This window comes from Carassius gibelio, chromosome A13 (genome assembly GCF_023724105.1).
Source record: "Carassius gibelio isolate Cgi1373 ecotype wild population from Czech Republic chromosome A13, carGib1.2-hapl.c, whole genome shotgun sequence".
Classification (NCBI taxonomy): domain Eukaryota; kingdom Metazoa; phylum Chordata; class Actinopteri; order Cypriniformes; family Cyprinidae; genus Carassius; species Carassius gibelio.
In genome coordinates, this window is record NC_068383.1 from 8,417,052 (window position 1) to 8,436,199 (window position 19,148).

Consider the following 19,148-nt stretch of genomic DNA (forward strand, 5'->3'; position numbering starts at 1 on the left):
TTGTAATACTATTTCAAAATATAACAGTTAAATAATTGTATTTTTCATCAAATAAATGCAGGCCTTGGGGAACATATACTCTTTACTATATTATATATATATATATATATATATATATATATATATATATATATATATATATATATATATATATATATATATATATATATATATTATAATTCCTGTATTTTGAGTATATACTTCAACCTCTAAATTTAATGATTAATAATTCTATTACATTTTATATGACAGTACATGTGATTGGTTAATTTTCTCATTCGGACTTAGCATAAATGGTCGATGCATTTTGTAATGCAATTAAATTGACCAAATACCTTGTAAAGTCTACTTTACAGCACAGTTTTAGATGTTTGGAACATACCCAAAGAGTTCTCCCTGCAATTTTCCCAGTCACAGAACATGTGACCACTCCAGCTGTCGGCTATCAGCAGCTATTAACTCTCCCCGATCCTTTTGTGTGAACGCACTCATACACCAGAGACATTTTTTTTTTCCTCTCTTGTATGTGTCGGCCCACTTTAATCTACATGGTTTAATCATGCATGCATGAAGCATGGTGTTTCGTTCATTCTCAGCGTAGATGTGTCTGTTGTCAACCTGTATGTGGTGGTTTGTGCATGCATGTTACATTTATCACATCCAGCGAGCGTGACACATGCCGACACATTTCCTGAGCAGTCTGTTCTGCTCTCAGCTGCAAAGGCCATTTTCCAAATGTCAGCCCTCGTAGCTGTTGCTGACTGGCTACCTCATGCTTCCCCATTAGCTCATAGTGAGTTGATTTATTTATGCTTTGGAGAGGGCGGGAAAGGGGGAACTTTTCCCACCAAATGTCTTGGCTTGGCGCAAGCACGAGCCAGACTCTTGGCAACCTAACCAAGGAAATGTTTTTTGTTGGACTACAGCAAACTGCGTTGTTTTAATGTTGACCTGTAGAAGCAAAAAAAGAGTTCTCGATGACTTTTCGTCCTTTTTAAAAATTAGTGATATTTGGAATGAGATGAACGGTATACTGTTAGCACTCCTTCCTTATTCCTTTTCTTAAGAACGAATTCCCCGTAGCCTCTTTATGACCCTTTCTGACACCCGGAGAGTTTGTTTGTTGCTACGTTACAAGTGCTTTAACCTAATCTCTGATGCTGCAGTTTCAAAATAGAGTTATTAGGTTTAAACCGAGAACATCTGCTAATTAGCATGTTGCTCAACGTATATGTCAAATAATTTTTTAAAGATCATATCTTGTTTTCCTCTTCTTAACCTACTCTCACCTCATTTTTCCAGGAGTAGTTTTACTGAGAAAACCTGTAAATTAAAAAGATCAGTCTGGCAATAAAGTTCACGAAAGCGACCCAGTTTCAAGTGAACGTACACTCATGTGAGAACCTAATGAATGACTCTCTTTGCATTCTTTCAGTTTGGAATGCAAATAATTAGTGTGAAATCAATTTTGCATGAATCTGTGTATCAAATTTGGGCACTAGCAATGATTTTGTTAGACTAAACATTGGGACACTGATGATTCAGTCATCAGTTGCAACACGCCTGTGTGGTTACACATTAAAGCATCACTGGCATTTATCCACATATTGCTATATAAAATGCCAGGACCAAAATCTAGTGCTATTTGTTTTACTTATGGTGCATCTTCAAGAACCGTTAAAAGTAGTCATCATGCAATTTTCACTCATGAATACATGACATTAATTTCAGTAAGTGAACCTAAACTAATGTCTTATTCAAATACTGTACAAAATCTTTCTGTCATTTCTAGGGATGGATCGATATTAAGGGATGCACCATTAAAATATTATATTCTGTACTATTTATATATAAAAAAAGAAATTATATATATATATATATATATATATATATATATATATATATATATATATATATATATATATATATATATATATATATATAATAAATTATTATATATATATATATATATATATATTTTACATTTAGATTACAAAGGTAATCTAAATGTAAAAACAAGGTAAATGAGTATGAACAATTAAAAACCCAATACTGGATGGTATACACTACTGTTAAAATGTTTGGGTTCAGTAAGATTATTTATTTATAATAAATTAATGTTTTTATTTTGTAAGGGCACATTAAAAATTATATTATTGACTTTAAAAAAAAAAAATTATTTATCTATTTATTTATTTTTTCTTCACAATAATTGCTACATTAAATCCTTTTCTTTTGACCTTTGTCTTATCAATCCTGAAAAAAAGTGTCATGGTTTATACCAGCTGTTTTCAACAGTGATAATAATAAGAAATAATAAGAAACGTTTTAATCTAAAATTGAAAACAGTTATTTTAAATTTTAATAACATTTCATAAAAATGTTTGACAGTATTTTTGATCAAATAAATGCAGCTTTGATCGGACAAGTCTTAATGGATAAGTGGGAGGAGAAATGAGGTGGGCAGTTTCTTCATACCCCTCCTCCTCGCCGAGGCCCTTCCTCTTTCTCACAGGTGCCAGGGCTTGCAGTGCTGGTGTGGCAGAGGGGGAGGGAACACCTGGCAGGCTGTTTCCCCTGATGGTCTGCCGGGTTCAGAGGCATTTTCCCAGGCTTCCCAGATGAATTGTCACTAATAGCCGTGGGAGAGGGCTTTGTGAGCGCTACATGGTGTACCAGGCTGACTCGTCTTGGCAGGGACTGTGAGGAGGGCTTAAAGCAGTGCTGGCTGCCTGTGACCCAGCCCCAAGCCACTGCAGTAGATAGCCTTACCACTGGAGAATGTGTTTACAAGGGCACAGTGGGAGTGAGATCTCACTCAATGAGTGGAGGCATGTGGGACCGGCTGTGGCACTCCATCTACTTCTGATTCTCTCTGGCTGTGTTCACACAGCAGCAGAATGCGGTGCTGTTATAGAGTGATAAATACAGTTAGGTTCATATGCACTTCCTTTTGAAATGCATTTAATGCTGCTGTCAGCTAATTTAAGCTTTGAAAAATTGACCTGTGTTTGGATTTGCCTTTTTATTGAATGAAATCTAAGGATGCATTGCATAGTATGTCTATACCATATTGGTATCAGCCAATGTTAAAGATTTTTGAATTATTCTATATCAGTAGATATTGAATTTACACTACTTTACTAAATTAGTAAAGTATTGAATTTACACTACTACTACTAAAATTATAGCAGCACAACTGTTTTCAGTATTGATGATGATAATAAGAAATTTTACTTGTGCACCAAATCAGTATATTAGAATTGTGTGTACACGATGGTTATAAATGAGGTGAAATTTGTATTTACTTTTATTAAAGAACACTTCAAGTACTTCTTCGAAACCACAGCAAAAACTAGTAGCATAACTGATAATAGTCAAACATTTATTAAAGACTGTATAAACTAAATGTAGATGAATCTTTGTTAAAGCTGTGTTTTGTTGTTTGATTAACATTAATGACAGGCAGTAGGTATTTATAGGCTTTTGTAAGATCTGAAGCATGGATGCAATTAAATGTTTATGTTCACTTCATTTAAGGCATAACTGACGTAACTGCAACATAACTGACTAATCATTGTTAAGAAAGGTATTTTGAGAATTTTGTGTGTTTGTGTCCGTTCAAGCTTAAGGAGATGTGAAAGAGCAATCAATTCAGTGTTTGCACCCTGTATGAAACACGGCTCTTTGTGTGTGCACTTTGAATGCAAAAAACAGCACTTGAATGGTTTAAAACATTTGAATGTTTAAATTGGCATTGTCACGCTGCCAGTCTCTGTTCTTCCTGGGTCTTCCTTAGTGAGCTCTCTTCTCCTTAGGTACTTCACTATAGGCACTTTAATTCCTCTAGTCTGGTCCTGTCTTCACAGTAATTGCACTCCAATTAATCACACAGGTGCAGCCAATCCTTTGTCGTTAGCCTCCCTATAAATAGCTGTCCTTCTTTGTTGTTTGTATGGAGTCCTTACTGTCTGTGTACCTATGTTCTCGTCTCCAGAGACGTCCCCTTACCTTCTCGTTCTTCTTTGTTTTGTTTGTCTCCTTGGACTGTTTATTTTGTATTCCCTTTTTGTGCAATAAATACCAGCAATTGGATCTTACCCTCTCCGTGTGTTTCCTAAACACACATCGTCACAGGCATGTGTAGGTTTATATATATATATATATATATATATATATATATATATGTTTTTTTACTATTGACCTTTTTTTTTATATATATACATTTTTTTTTCTCCAACAGTTTGCAATAAAAGTTCTGTTTCTGCCCCTCATCCCATATAGCCTTTAAATATAAAGCATGTGGCGGCATAAGCAGCAGTTACCTGCCCTGGAACATGTGAGAAGGAATAGGCAGGATTACCAGCATTGGAAATGGAGACCCTAGATCAGGAGCTGGTGAATTCCTTGGGCTCTTTTTACTGCCTCTGTCTGTCTGTCAGTCTCTGTCTGTCTCCTTGTTCTAGAATTAGCCCTTGATGCTTTGTCATGTTGCAGTTGCTGTTCAAATCCACCTTCTAAGCCCACGTCTCGCTGTACAGAAAAGCCCCTGGACAGACGGACTATTTCCACTGACCTTTTAACCCGTGATTTCACACTCAAACTCTCGAGTACACAAATCTACACCGGTTTAACACACATTCAGTATGACTTGATCTCACCACACACACCTCTGTCTTTTGTCCGGGGTCAGCTGTGTTCCTCTGCTGCTGTCCCACCACAGGGCTCTGTATGCAATTAGGGATTGGGGAAGCAGAGGTTGATCAGTAAGGGATTCATGGGAATGTTTCTCAACCGCAATCTGGTCAGGCAGACTCACACACATACAGACATAGCCTCTGTGAACCCAGGCTATACATGCCGCCTGACCAAACTTCACTTCAGGAATTACTAAATCGTTTTAGAGGATCACCCTGCCTTTTCCTCTCAATGTTTTCATTTTAAGGCCCAAGAGAAGATCAAATGGCAGATCATGTGCTCAGGGTTAATGGTGCTTTTCTCTGTTGAATCCATCATTATTTTTTGGCCGCTGTTATAATATTATATGCATGTTTGCCTGGCAGAGGAACTTTGATTGTACTTTCACTGTAAATGGCATTTCATATTTCATCATTAAGGCCTTGCAGGCACCAGTGTGCTGTGTAGGTTAGTTTTAATGCACACAAATTCATAATTTCACAAGCTGGATGGATTTAATGGGAAAGAGAGATAAGGAGGTCTCGATTCAATGACAGGCATGGCTCTGGTTAAAAAGCTTTGGAGCTGCAGAACAGCCCACAAGTCAGGTTTTCAGAAGCCTTCTCCACATCGTTAATCTGTTGGAACCAAACAGGAGGAATGTGTTTCCCTTCCCTAATTCACACCACACTTCCCTGTTTGCTTCTGAGGCATCCTTAAGGGTCCCTGTTTGGTATATTTACTGTACCATAACTGTATATAATTCACGGTAAGTATTTATGGAAAGTTTGGTACCAAAAATATTTAAGATTTTTTTATGAACTTTTCAAAACGATTTATTCATTTGTTCCCTTATTTTAGTTAAATCTTGGGTTATTTAGGGAACAAAATTAATGAAATATGGATTTTTTCCAAATTAATGAAAAATTGTCACAAATTAATAAGTTGTAGGAACGAATTAACAAGTTGTAGGAATGAATAGTCTATCTGTCATGTGTCCCACAGCTCTGCAAACCACAGTTATCCGATGAAATGACTTAGTTACTACATTTCTATTGCTTTTCATGTTGAATAACTTTGTGTTGTTTCTATTTTAATGTTCTTTTTAAGTTTAAATCACATTGAAAGCTTAATTAGTACATTGTGAATTAATGATGATGCATTTATATAAAGCGCATATATATGTAATATATGTAACAGCGCGGGTGAACTCAGGGCGTGTCCAAATATACTTTTGCTAGTTTAACGACGGAAAAACGGTTGGCGCGCATGGTCTAAACGTATTGTCCCTATTCTCTTAATGAGTAATGGGTGTTTTTTGGGCATAATGTGCAATAAACCAATCAGAGTCTCATCTTCCAGCTATTTACACGGCGGAATTTGGCAAGTGCAAAGACAGAACGCATCTCAGAGATGTAACAGAGCTGTTTGTGTGAGCAAATAGCCTAATTCTGATACATGCGATGCAATACATATATGTAAAGTACTGTGACCAGTGCAGTAAGAGCAGGTGCAGGTTAGATTGGTGGTGAGGAGTTCAGAAGCATCACAACCTCGTGGGAAGAAGCTCTTCCTGAGCCTACTAGTACGAGAGCGTAGGCTCCTGTAACGCCTGTAATGCCTAATCTTGTCTGGATGGGAATATCTGTAATTGTGGTACATTATTTTTTCAAAGTGCTTCTCTTTTATTTTGACCGACCTTTGTCAAATTTAGTTACTAAATCTACATTTCTTGATGCATTGTCTGATGTACCTTCACGATTGATTTAGACATTTTTTCCCTGACTTTTCTGGGTAAAATAACAGTTGGTAATTCTAGTACTACTAGCATCTGACTGCTCATAACAACGCTAGTTGCAACTTATGAATCTTACATAAAATTTTCCCTTTATTTATGCATACAGTGCATCATGTATTCACTACTATTCAAAAGTTTGGGGTCAGTTACATTTTTTAAAACATTTATAATACTTTTCATAAAATTCATAAAATATGCATTACATTTATAGACTGTAATGCACATGTAACAATTATGACATAATGTAACAAAAGATTGTGGGCCCTATTTTAACAATCTAAACACAAAGTGTAAAAAGCGCATGGTGCAGGTGCACTCAGGGCGTGTCCAAATCCACTTTTACTATTTTAACGACAGAAAAACGGTTGGGGAGCCCGGGCGCATGGTCTAAATTGGTTGTCCCTATTCTCTTAATGACTTTAGTCCAGGTCTATGGCGCAGTCTATTGTCAGCTCCTTAAAATAGCAATGCGCCTGAACACAGCTCTTTTTTAGACCAGCACGCCCATGGGTGCAAAAATGAGCACAAATGCATTTGCTAATTTAACGACGTGGCGGTGGATGGGAAGATGCCGGCGCCGGACTGAAACTAGCAAACACACTTGCGCTGCATTGCGCCGGGTGTATTATAGAGCCCTGTAACTTTAAAAAAATTTAAATAAATACTTTCTGTTGTGTCCTGAAATCTGAAAAAAAAATGATTTCCACAAAAAAATATTAAGTAGCAAATTTTCTTTAAACATTGATAAAGATAAGATCTGTTTCTTGAGCACCAAATATTAGAATTATTTATGAAGGATCATGTGACACCGAAGACTAGAATAATGATGAAAGTCACTGCATTAGCTGCATCTGAAATCGCATATTCTGTGAGTAGGCACAAACAGTAAAAAATGTTGTTCTATAGATGTTCTATAGACCCCTTAATCGCCTACGTCACTGTGACGTCACCGCTCTAGCTGGAGGCAAAACATAAGGCAGAACTCATAGCAGGTGCACTAAAAGTTTTTTTGACTTTTGAAACACTTGTTTCAAAACTAAAGTTTTACCATATCCCGGCAGACATTCCTTCACAGAAATCAAGAAGACAATTGTGGTTGAATGCAATACAGTGTACAGACTGGACGGAGATGATCATAAATAATGCTCGTGTTTGCAGTGCACACTTCATATCAGGTAAAATAATCTATGCATATGAACTGGTGTGTTGGTTTTATCTAGTAAATCAGCAAGTTTCTGTTTTATAGGTGAAAAGTCGCCAACATTCAGCACACTAGCTAGTTTAAATGCCAAACAAACATACAGCGATAGATGTGTGTGCCATCCTTTGAATGGTCTCTTAAGATAATACACATTGCAAATCATAGTTAGCCCAGCGATAGGTTACCTTAGAAAATAAGCCTTGACAAAATTCCCCAAACCACCCAAAAGTAATTCACATGGCCGTATGGCATACGGGTCAGGTAGCTTGCTTCCATCCTGCGAGAGTTAATTTACAAAAATAGCCGTCACGGTCCCGCAGAGTCAGGTACTGTACATATTCGGACAGTTCCAAACCTTCCTCAGCATCCATGTTTAATAAATCCCTTCTAAAAAGTGCTAGCTTACGCTTGTCAACATTGCGTCTGTGCCTCTTTTTACCTCCAGCTAAGCCCCGCCCACCCGGAGACTTTGCAGTGTTTACTAACTTTTAAGGGGTCTATATAGTATGGATGTAATCCAGACATACTAGATTCATCATGTTGTCATTGTCATGTGACCTACCTGCATCAGTTGCATCACTTAACTGCCATTCACAAGTCCTCTACCATGGTCTCAAGGCATAGTATAATATCCACTGAATGCACAATTCAGAATCTCACCAGAAATATTAGGTCATCTGGGCACTTTTTACCGACTGTTTAATGAATACTGGGAATTTGTACATACTACTCTGTTCACTTGCTATTTTTCTATATAGTATTGAAGTATGTGATTTTAGATGCAGTCATTGTAATGTTTCATTCAAGAATGCTGTGTTGGTGTTTATTCATTAGATTTTCTCATCTGTTTTCATAGCTATGGTGATGTCATATACGTTTATAGTACAGGTGTTGCCAATCAGCTAAGGGAGCCCTAATTAAAGGCGACATCTGTGTGGAAAAGAGGTGGAGTCTTCAATTTCATTGTCTTGATCTTTTTGATGTGTCATGGGAATTTGGTCAGTGAATGTCACTGTTTAAGTGTTTGGTCTAGGTTTTGTTCTTTTTGTGAAGCTTGTTTAGTAAGACTAAAGGTCTCTGCACACCGAGTCCAAAAATTTAGTGTGCATTTTTTTGTTCTCAAAATCCTACAAATTCGTCACGCACAGAAACCGTTCATATTGAGTCCGATATGTATTAATAAATCCTTTGCAAAAAAAAGACAACAGTAGGCCTACTAAATGGAGTCTTCAAGCATTGAGGATGATTTTGTTGTCCTCTCACTTCTTAAAAAAAGAAAAAGAAAGGAAATATTGGGTCCATCCAGTTCTGAGATATAGAGAGGATGGAGAGTTGTCAGTGACTCAGTTCGGTGCTTTGCTAGCGATACTAGAGCCACATATTAAAAAGAAGACCACCAATTTCTGTGAACTCAGAGTGCAAGGATCTATATACATTGCTTTGTGCTGTGAGACGAAGTGGATGAACTTGACCATCACCATTTTGGATTTTGGGGTTCGCTTGTTCGGTGGCTCTGAACTGTCAAAATGCCTTTCAAAATGCTTGCCACCGATGCGAAAAACACGAAACATCTAACCTAATCTGAATTTTTTTTTATGACTGACGAATATTTTGGAGGCATTCTGTAAACGTGATTGACATACAGTAATGTAAGGTCATATTTATTTATTAAGTCCAAAAAATTTTAATATTCGGACTCCGTGTGCAATGACCTTAAAGAAGGTGGTTTCTGAAGGTACCTTAGTCCATTTACTTATCTTTACAGTTCTCCTTTTGATCATGTGTTGCATCCTCCTGTTGGGCCACATTGCAGCATTTCATAACCATGCTGAAGGGGTCACCCAAATGTTAAATTGAACACTCATGTGCAAATATTGTTTCAGGTGGACATTGAACAGAGTGATAAGACACACCGCCTGCTCGGCCCAGGCTACAGTTATGCAGACGGGTGTGATGTGCTTCCAGGAAAACCCCGCTTGGCCCTTCCATGTGGCGACCCCTGTGAAACACTTGCACACATTCGCCGGGGAGCCCCACCCTGACCCAATAAGAGCATAGGACAAGCTCTTAGAGAGTGATCATTCACATCAAAGTGGGGGTCAAGAAAAAAATATTTCTACAGATTCCAACTCCGTCAACCAGACACCCACTGTCCCCGGTTTTCACATCTGTGAGATCACTTCAAGATCATCAAGTAGCCATGTGCTCAGATATCATGGATCGTACTCGGTTTTACCACCAGAAATCATATCTGATGTTGTCTGTTTTAAGAGCTCGATGTGTTTAGATTGTACAACCTCGTTGGCTTGTCGAGATCTGGACTGTGGTGCTGAGAGATTATTATTTTTTCGCATGTCGAGCTGTCTGTGCTCTCCATTTGTTTAGAGTTGATGAGGTTTTTATAGCTCGTGTTCTTCTTTGAACTGTGAATCAGTGGAAAGTATGCCTCTAGTTGGAGACAAGGGAGCTCTCACCCCGCTCTTCCATTTTATTTAACATTCCTCTTTACATTCTTCTGGTTTGTTGACTTTTCGTTCTTTCTGTTGTTTTCCCCAGGAAGTGGTAAAAGCTCCGGCATAAATATACTGTATGTATTTCTGCCTTGGAATAGTGTCAACAAAACCAGTGGAAAGACATATGTTGTGATGTTGTGTTGCCATGTGGAGTCAGTGTTGGAACGTTTTTTCTCAGAGGGCATCTCAATCGTCTTCTCTTGCCACCTGCAGCATCTGGTGGGTCTAGTGGTCATGCTCTGATTTTGTGCAAACATTTTTATCTTTACAAAAAGAAAATTTAATGTTTTCTTCCTTTTTTACTTTTAAGTGAAAAAGTAAAAGTCATGACATTTGCCAAGTATGGTACCCCCATACTCGGAATTGGTGCTCTGCATTTTAGCCATCCAAGTGCACACAGCAATGAATGAGGGAACACGCACATACGTCGTGAACACACACCCGGAGCAGTGGGCAGCTACATTTTTTTCCTGCACCCGGGGAGCAATTAGGAGTTCAGTGCTTTGCTCAAAGGCACTTCAGCCATGGGTACTGAGGGTGGAAGAGAGTGCTGTTCATTAATTAGAACCTGCAACCTTCTGGTTACAAGTCCAATTTTCTAACCATTAGGCCACAGCTGCCCCTAGCTGCCCCATTTTAATGTTTAACGTAACGCTGTAGGAAGATTTGGCTGGAAAATGATGCAAAGCGTTATCAGTTTGTATTTCATTCTCAGCCATCTTACTGATGCAGCCAAAATTGCCCCCCCCCAAAAAAAAATTTTGACTAAGCCTCATTTATGTCAGCTAACTAGATAACATTATCTTGGTGACAAATCAGCAGAATTTGCAGCAAAACTTTAGAGTGCACCACAGAAATCCAAATAAAGGCAAGGCATTAAAAGATTTGTACAGTTCTCTCTACCAGCCTAAAATTCTCTCACACTGAAATTACTAATTTCAGTGTTTAGTTTTATGGGCACATTTGTTTACTTTTACTCGATAAGCAATCCTGATACAGTGTTGAGTCACCACTTGTTAAATCTCGTTCTTGAATCAAAAACAGTTGAGAATTGCTTCTGTAAACAACAGTCTTCATCTAGATAAATCCATTATTTTCTTTCCCTTCAGAAGGGTTGCCTTAGATGTGCTTTAACTGCTAAAATGCGCAAATTTAGAGTGCTGGCCTGGGCCAGAAGAACTGGAGCTGCAAAAGGTTTTTTTTTTTTTTTTTTTTTTTAACCAACAGCTGATTTCTCATGACAAGCCTTTTTGTGGTTCTAAAGCAAGACTTGTTGGCCTTGTCTTGGGAATTGCATCTTTGAAGTGAAGGAAAAGAGGAAACGAATGCTGTTAAACTTTTTTTTCAGCAAGGACTCGGGAGGATGGATCAGTCTAAGTTGGGATGGACATGAATGAAACAGACTAAATTGAAGGTTTTGAAGCATACAGGAAAGATGCCCATTTCTTTATCTCCTGAAATATGCAGATTATCAGTCTGTTGTTTGTTCTATCCATCCGCATTAAAGTTAAAAAGGGAAAGAACATGCCCTAGGCTCTTGATGCTCAACAGAGGGACTCATGTTATGACAGAATTTTATTTTCCCATAACTCTCCTAAGCTTTTGGGACAGCTGTTGCATACTCAAATGATTATGAGCAGGAAAGATAAGATGCCGATACTGTCCACGCATGCTTTATTTCACCCTCATTGAAGTTGGTTGGATTCCATGTGCCATCTTGATCTCTCTGCCGGTGTTGCCTTTCTCCCTTGAGTGCTTCAAGGCCCAAGCTTTCTCAAAAGCATATAAATCTGATATCGAAATCCTCCTCGGTTGATTCTTTGTGATGGGGAGGAACACCTGAGGGAGCATCTGATTCATATTAACCTGCATTGCTTAGAATGAACAGTTCTGTGAAGCTAAGTTTTGCAGTTCCCACTAGTCTTGTATCACTTCCCTCGAGCAAAAATGAGCACCAGTCGCCGAGAACATTGACATGAATATCAACATTAGGATCCTGTTTGGCAGGCTCACCGGGGTTTCACACAAGATGCTTGCCATAGCCTATTATACTCGTAGGTGGGATAAAATAACATTTATAATAATTATTTTGTATCTTGGATACAGTGACGAGTTTGGGGTGTAATAAATGCTGTTTGTCTGTTAAATTTGTTGTTTCTATCAATGTCAGAATCTTGAATGGAATTTATTTTGAAGCAAGTATGTGTAGGAAGTTTGGTGCTGAGTCTTAATGTATCTTCTTTCTTACTTTTTTTAAAATTAATATCACATTCCCATCTTATTGCATTGTATTATGGTCAAATTAATATGTTTTATTCTTTCTGTTTTATGTGTTTATGGTTTGATTTTAATGTGCAGCACTTTGGTTAGTCCTATGGCTGTTTTTAAATGTTCTTTCTATATAAATGAACTTGAACGTCTTTTTTTACAGACTGATTGTACCATTGTTTCTATAGCACAAATAAATAAAACAACTAAAGAGGAGCTGCTGTTAAGCACTACCTGTGAAGTAGAAGAAAGTAGGAGGCAGATCCATCAATCACACACAGGGGGTGTTGATGACAGTTTTGTGGTTGGCAGACACTGTAATTGCATATCATTACCTGCAGAAGCCCTTGTTTGAGGACCTAGCTAGCTGTTAGCAGGGTCTGCAATGACATCAGCTGGTAAACCTGTCTTCTCTAATGCATTTCTGCTCATTTGACACATCTAAAACGCACCCTGAAGACAGACAAATGCTTGATGTAAGGGTCAGGCTATTTTAGAGTGCCCAAGCTGAGTTTATTTTCCTGTCTGGTTTTTATGATCTGAACCAATATGCTCAAGCACTTGAGGTCATTAGATAGTAGTCCGATCTATTTTGTGTGTATTTTACGGTCCTGTGGCAGCCTAGGGCAGTCTCTCACAGACGGTCAGAGAAGGGTCTATTCAGGGTACAGAGTGAGAGCTGATGGATTCCCATTCCTGTTTTTTTGTTTACAGCTGCACAAGCAGATATCTAGCGTGTTCACCAGGCCCCCTCTCTTTCCGACAAATTCCTCCTAGATTAAGCAACAGTGCCCTTCAGTAGATCTTGCATTCCTTAGACAATGACAAACAGATCTAGACTGGATTCTTCCTTTGCCCACTGTCTCTTAAATTAAAACCAAATGGTTGTGTCATTGCTTCAACACAAGGAAGTTTTAATGAACTTGTTTTCTTGGCATGTTAACAGTGAATGGGTACGGTTGCTCTGGCAACTGCAAAATGTTACATAGTTACAGCTACATCATGTTGACATAACGAATGCTTTATACAGGGTTCCCACGGGTCCTTGAAATCCTTGAAAGTTCTTGAATCTAAAAAAAATTAAAATAGTTCAAGGCCATAGAAAGTTTTTGAAAATAAACATACATACATACATAGTCTCAGCTTCAGATGTCACGCTCACGAACCGTTGGCTGAACGTCTGATGCATACGGCACACAAAATTAGAAATACTTCAGGAGTTTCGAAGTCGTCATCAGATTGGTTGAATTATAAAGGATTTCCGGGAGATGTGTGTGTCGTGTTCTTTGTCATTACCTAAGGTTCAGACTTCGCAAATCAAATAGTTCTTTGTTAAATGGATTACATTATATATATATATATATATATATATATATATATATATATATATATATAGTGGTGTGAAAAAGTGTTGGCCCCCTTCCTGATTTCTTATATTTTTTGCATGTTTGTCACACTTTAATGTTTCGGATCATCAACATTTTTTAAATATTAGTAAAAGATAATGCAAAGTAAACACAGCAAGGTTTTGGTTATTAAGTGAAAAAAAAATCCTAAACTACATGGCTCCGTGTGAAAAAGTGCTTGCCCCCTAAACCTAATAGCACCCCTAGCAGCAACAACTGCAATTAAGCGTTTGCGATAATGAACCGCCTTTTTAAGGTCATGCCACAGCTTTTAAATAGGATTCAGGTCAGGACTTTGACAAGGCAACTCTGGATATTCTCCTTCAGGATTTTTTGGTAAACAGCAGAATTCATGGTTCCATTTATCACAGCAAGTCTTCCAGGTCCTGAAGCAGCAAAACAGCCCCAGACCATCACACTACCACCACCATATTTTAATGTTGGTATGATGTTCTTTTTCTGAAATGCAGTGTTACTTTTACACCAGACGTAATGGGACACACGCCTTCCAAAAAGTTAAACTTTTGTCTTGTCAGTCCACAGAGTATTTTACCAAAAGTCTTGGGGATCATCAAGATGTTTTTTGGCAAAACTGAGACGAGCCTTTATGTTCTTTTTGCTCAGCAGTGGTTTTCATCTTGGAACTTTGCCATGCAGACCATTTTTGTCCAGTCTCTTTCTGATGGTGGTGTCATGAACACTGCATTTCTTTGGATGTTGTTGTGGGGTCTTTTGTGACCTCTTGGATGAGTCGTTGCTGTGCTCTTGGGGTAATTTTGGCCGGCCAGCCACTCCTGGGAAGGTTCTCCACTGTTCCATGTTTTTGCCATTTGTGAATAATGGCTCTCACTGTGGTTCGCTGACTGATAGATCTCATTTACTTTCTTTCTCAATTGTTTCTGAATTTCTTTGGATCTCGACATGTCTAACTTTTTAGGATCTTTTGGTCCACTTCACTACTTCAGAATTTCTTGATTGTAAACTGGTGAGGCAGTGATCAGGCCTAGGTGTTGTAGCAGAAATGAGTCGAATCGGACAAATCAAAGAGTCTATCAGAGCTGTGTGCATTGAAACGAGAGCCGAATTCCTCAGGAAGTCATAAATCAGTTCTAGTGCCACAAGAACCAAGCAAGATAACCAACCAACCAACTTGTTCACACAACAGCTTTCAACATTAACACCAATATAACAATTATTGACAATTTTAATTCGAAGAAGAGATTGTCAAATTTATTGTACGTGATTGGAATGCAACGCTGGACATCACATGTAAACCCAGGAGATCAAGTTAAATACTTGCATTGACTTTCCCCACCCAGCCAGTGAAACCAGACTGAAATTCCTAAGGGGGAAGGGCTTTAAACCTTTGTCTTCACAGAAAAGTCCCTTTGCCAGAGAATGGCAAAGAAACTGCTTTTTATACATTATATATGGACCAGAATGAACTCAAAAAGACTGCTAAATGAATCGTTCCATTGCTTAACTCCATATTCATTTATGTGTAACCCACACATTTGACTATCATGTATAATCACTTATTGTGTATGTCTTTTGATAACTATAGGATACATAGTCATGTCTAGTATTGACATAATCGAATTTTCTTGCTTGATATTGTCCTGACAATCATTTATTTGTAAAATATATCATAATCATGTTATAGGAATCATGTCCAAAATTAGACCCTGTGAGGCAAGAACCACATGCTTGGTAAGATAAACAATGATTTATGATACCCCAGACCCCAGGACCATATCTGATTGGTCAAGGCAACATTTGAGGGGTGGCCAACAAGGAAGTTTTAAATACTTTGGACCCCATGAAATTTGGCTTTTAGTTCAGGTCTAGCTGCTGCTATTAGCCATGTCGGCTTTTAGTTCTAGAATTGCTTGTGCTATCAGTCATGCCTTGCTTTTTAGTCTGCTTTTAGTTCCAGCCTTGCTCGTGCTATCAGTCATGCCTGCTCTTAGCTTGTAGCTTTGCTACCTAGCTTTAGCTTGTAGCATCTAGCCATGTGGTTAGTCATCATGGTTCTTTGAGCGCGGTTCCAGCGTGCCTGCCTGCTGCTACTTATGCCACAATGAGAAGGAACACAACCTAGTCTCGTCAAACTTTATTTCTTTTCTTTTCCGTTTGAGAGTTTCGTGTTCTGAGTTAAGTTTTGTAACGTCGACCTCGTCTGCGCGTTTGAACTCCCACCAGCCACACAACTTTAGCTTCAGCCAACGCCCAAGCACGGGCTCCCCAAGACGTCACTTCAGCCAACTGAACTTCCAGCCAATCAGCGACACCGGGATACCCCTTTCAACGGGAGTCCCTTTCACAGGAAACTAAGGCAACGTATCCCCAGATATTTGTTGTGCTGGTGTATCTAATATAATTTTAGTCACATTGAGGAACTCAATGCAAGGGCTAATTACGTGATTGATGGTTGTTCATGTCTATGGAATTTAACGTATTGCTGTTAACTTGGGATTCCATATTTCCATTCTCTTAAACTCATCTTTCCCTAACTTTCGATATTCCTGCAACTTGTGTGAATGTGTGTGTGCGTGCGTTTATGTGTTAGATTAGTTTATATGTCTTAGATTTATCTAATAAAGCCTTATTCATATTGAAAAGAGAAGTATCTTGTGTTTTGTGCTTACAAGTTAATGTCTTAAGCTGCCGATCTTGTTACTGTGCTAATTGATAGTGTTTCACTATAGTTTGGATATTAGTATCCAGCGCAGATTTGATGTTAAACGGCTAGTTCACTGAATCGCAGGGCGTCTCCGTGACCAGCCGTGAAACAGTGATTCTGTTCAAATTCCCTTTAAAATCTTAAATGATTCCCTTTGAGCTAAATTGACCTGTTTCCCTTACAGTGTGTGTTAAGAGAAATTTAACTCTGGTGTGATAAACCACAGTTTAAACTGGGGCAAACACTTCTTCACTCAGGGCCATGTAGTTTTGGATTTTGTTTTTCCTTAGTAATAAAAACCTTCATTTAAAAACGGCATGTTGTGTTTACTTGTTATCTTATATTTAAATTAGTTCGATGATCTGAAACATAATAGTGTGAAAAAAATGTAAAAAATTTGAAATCAGGACACTTTTTCACACCACTGTATATATATTTTTTATTATATTCATTATACTATATGAACTGAAATTGCATAATATAGTGCTTAATATTCTCAGATTAGAAAACAAATTTTCTGACTAATGTCAAACTGACTTGAGTCCACAACAGAAGCTCTAGTGTGAAAATATCCTGTTTTTGAAAGAGTTTGAGTTTTTTATTTTTAACTTGAATATATTTGTTGGTAATATTCTGATTCTTCATAAGGATGTCAATGAGCAAATGAGTCACAAACTAATCTTGGTTTGTGTATTTCAGCGGTTTGATTGGCCTCTGTATACACCCTATTTATTCACTTCTTCCATTGTGTGAACATAATTGTGCAAACAGAAATTTTAAAATAAATCTTCATTTATTCACCTGTCATCTTATTGCTGCAAAATATATGCTGACAGAGTGATCTGGTAATTTATCATATTGAAGGGGTTTATTTTGTGATAATTACCTGCTGACTGTACCTTATTCCACTTAATAAATGTTCAGTTGAGAAATTAACTTATATTATACAAGAGGCACTAGCACAGTGTGATCCACTATACAGTCTGGCAGTTGCACACTAAATGATTAAGCCTAAGAATGCAGCAACTGAGCAATCACAATTGATTATACCAAAGTTTGTCTGAATTCTCGATTCTGATCGATTGGCAGGTATGCATTACAATGTTTAATGCACTGGTAGTTCCATGTCAGTTTAATCATTGTTCTATATTAATGTGCTGCTTTAACTTGATGCACAACACATATACATTACTCATTGCTCACACACATAGAAGAGAGAGAGAGAGAGAGAGAGAGAGAGAGAGAGGTTCTCGTCAGGTGGTTCTTGGTCTCCACGTTGTGCATTAAAATCATTTAATGCACAATTAATAAGTCTTCAGAGCAAATTTTCAGTTGCTCTGCCAGTATTTAGAGATTTTTGCATTCTAAAATACAGGATTTGCAGGCAAAGTGGCACATTGCATTCATTTCTCAAAGGAGTGGAGCATGAATTCATAAAACTCTCTCGCCATTAGAGGCTGTAAATAGTTTCAGCATTCTGTCAGTCTTGTTACAGTGGACTTCAAAGGCTTTAGAAGCCTCGGCATGGCTTATGTTCATGCCTGAACTATTAGGGCTTCTTTCTCATTTGCTTAAATGCTTCAGACACTAAACTGCCTTTGTGTGTCATATTTGGCAGACATTGGTAGCCATTGTTCTGGCCTTTTGCATGGCCACGCAAAATTGATAACGTCCATGTTCAGTAGATGTGTCACAGACTATCATTAATGCAGTGCTGATTTGCATTAAAATAAATTTCCAGAGAAAAATGTTTCCTCATGCGTAAATGAAGATTTGTTTAATTAAACAGGCCGTCTTAAATGTGATTGTCTTATGATTAACTTACTCTGACAAGTCCTGACTATTTCCATATTAACAGTGGAGGTTTACTAAGTGTTAATAGATTTGCTCCATAAAATTTTTTTTTGCGTGTTTTCTTTTGCAGGTGGGAATGTTCGCCTGGCGGTGCACTTCATGAAACGACATGTCAACCTGAGATGCATTGTCAGGCAGCACTACAGAGGTAGTTCCTCTTCTCATTGATTAAAGACGACTGGTTTGAGTATTTCTTTCCATATTAAGTTGACTCATGAGACGGATGATTGTATTAGAAGCACCTGTGTTGTTGTTATTAGTTCATTCAGCTGTCAGGCTCAGTTAGAGGTCACTGTCTGGATCATTTTTATTTTGGAAAAAGTTAACTGAAATATGTTCACTTAGTTGGCAACTCAGAACATGATTCTGAATGCATTTTATGCAGAACTTGCAGTTGCAATCAGATGTAAACAGATATTAAAAAAAAAAAAGTTATTTATTTGAAGAATCAACCCATTATATGAGCCTATACAGTTAGAGACGAATGCACTGCAAACGAATAGAGGCAGAGCTCAAAAAATATTTCAGACTACAGCCAAGGCCACCCGAGCCTGGCTTGATGACAGCTCAGAGGGAAAATGTGGTTGGCTTATCATAGTAAACAAGTTCAGACTAAAGCTTCACTGTATCTTTAGAGATAAAGCATGTCAGACTCTGAAGGGAATTACTGTCATCATTGTACATTATTTATGCTTAACATACAGACTAAAAAGTCCTGTATAGATTATTTTAAGTGATCTAGAAAAAA

The 19,148-nt window shown here is 37.9% G+C and overlaps 1 protein-coding gene across 1 annotated transcript in view; it reads left to right on the plus strand.

The window, feature by feature from the left end:
* LOC128026064 (protein SLX4IP) overlaps positions 1-19,148 on the plus strand; it is a 39,911-nt gene that overhangs the window by 10,717 nt on the left and 10,046 nt on the right. The window contains exon 5 of the mRNA XM_052612796.1: positions 18,471-18,548. Within this exon, the coding sequence (XP_052468756.1) occupies positions 18,471-18,548 (78 nt within the window). The remainder of the gene's footprint in view (positions 1-18,470; positions 18,549-19,148) is intronic.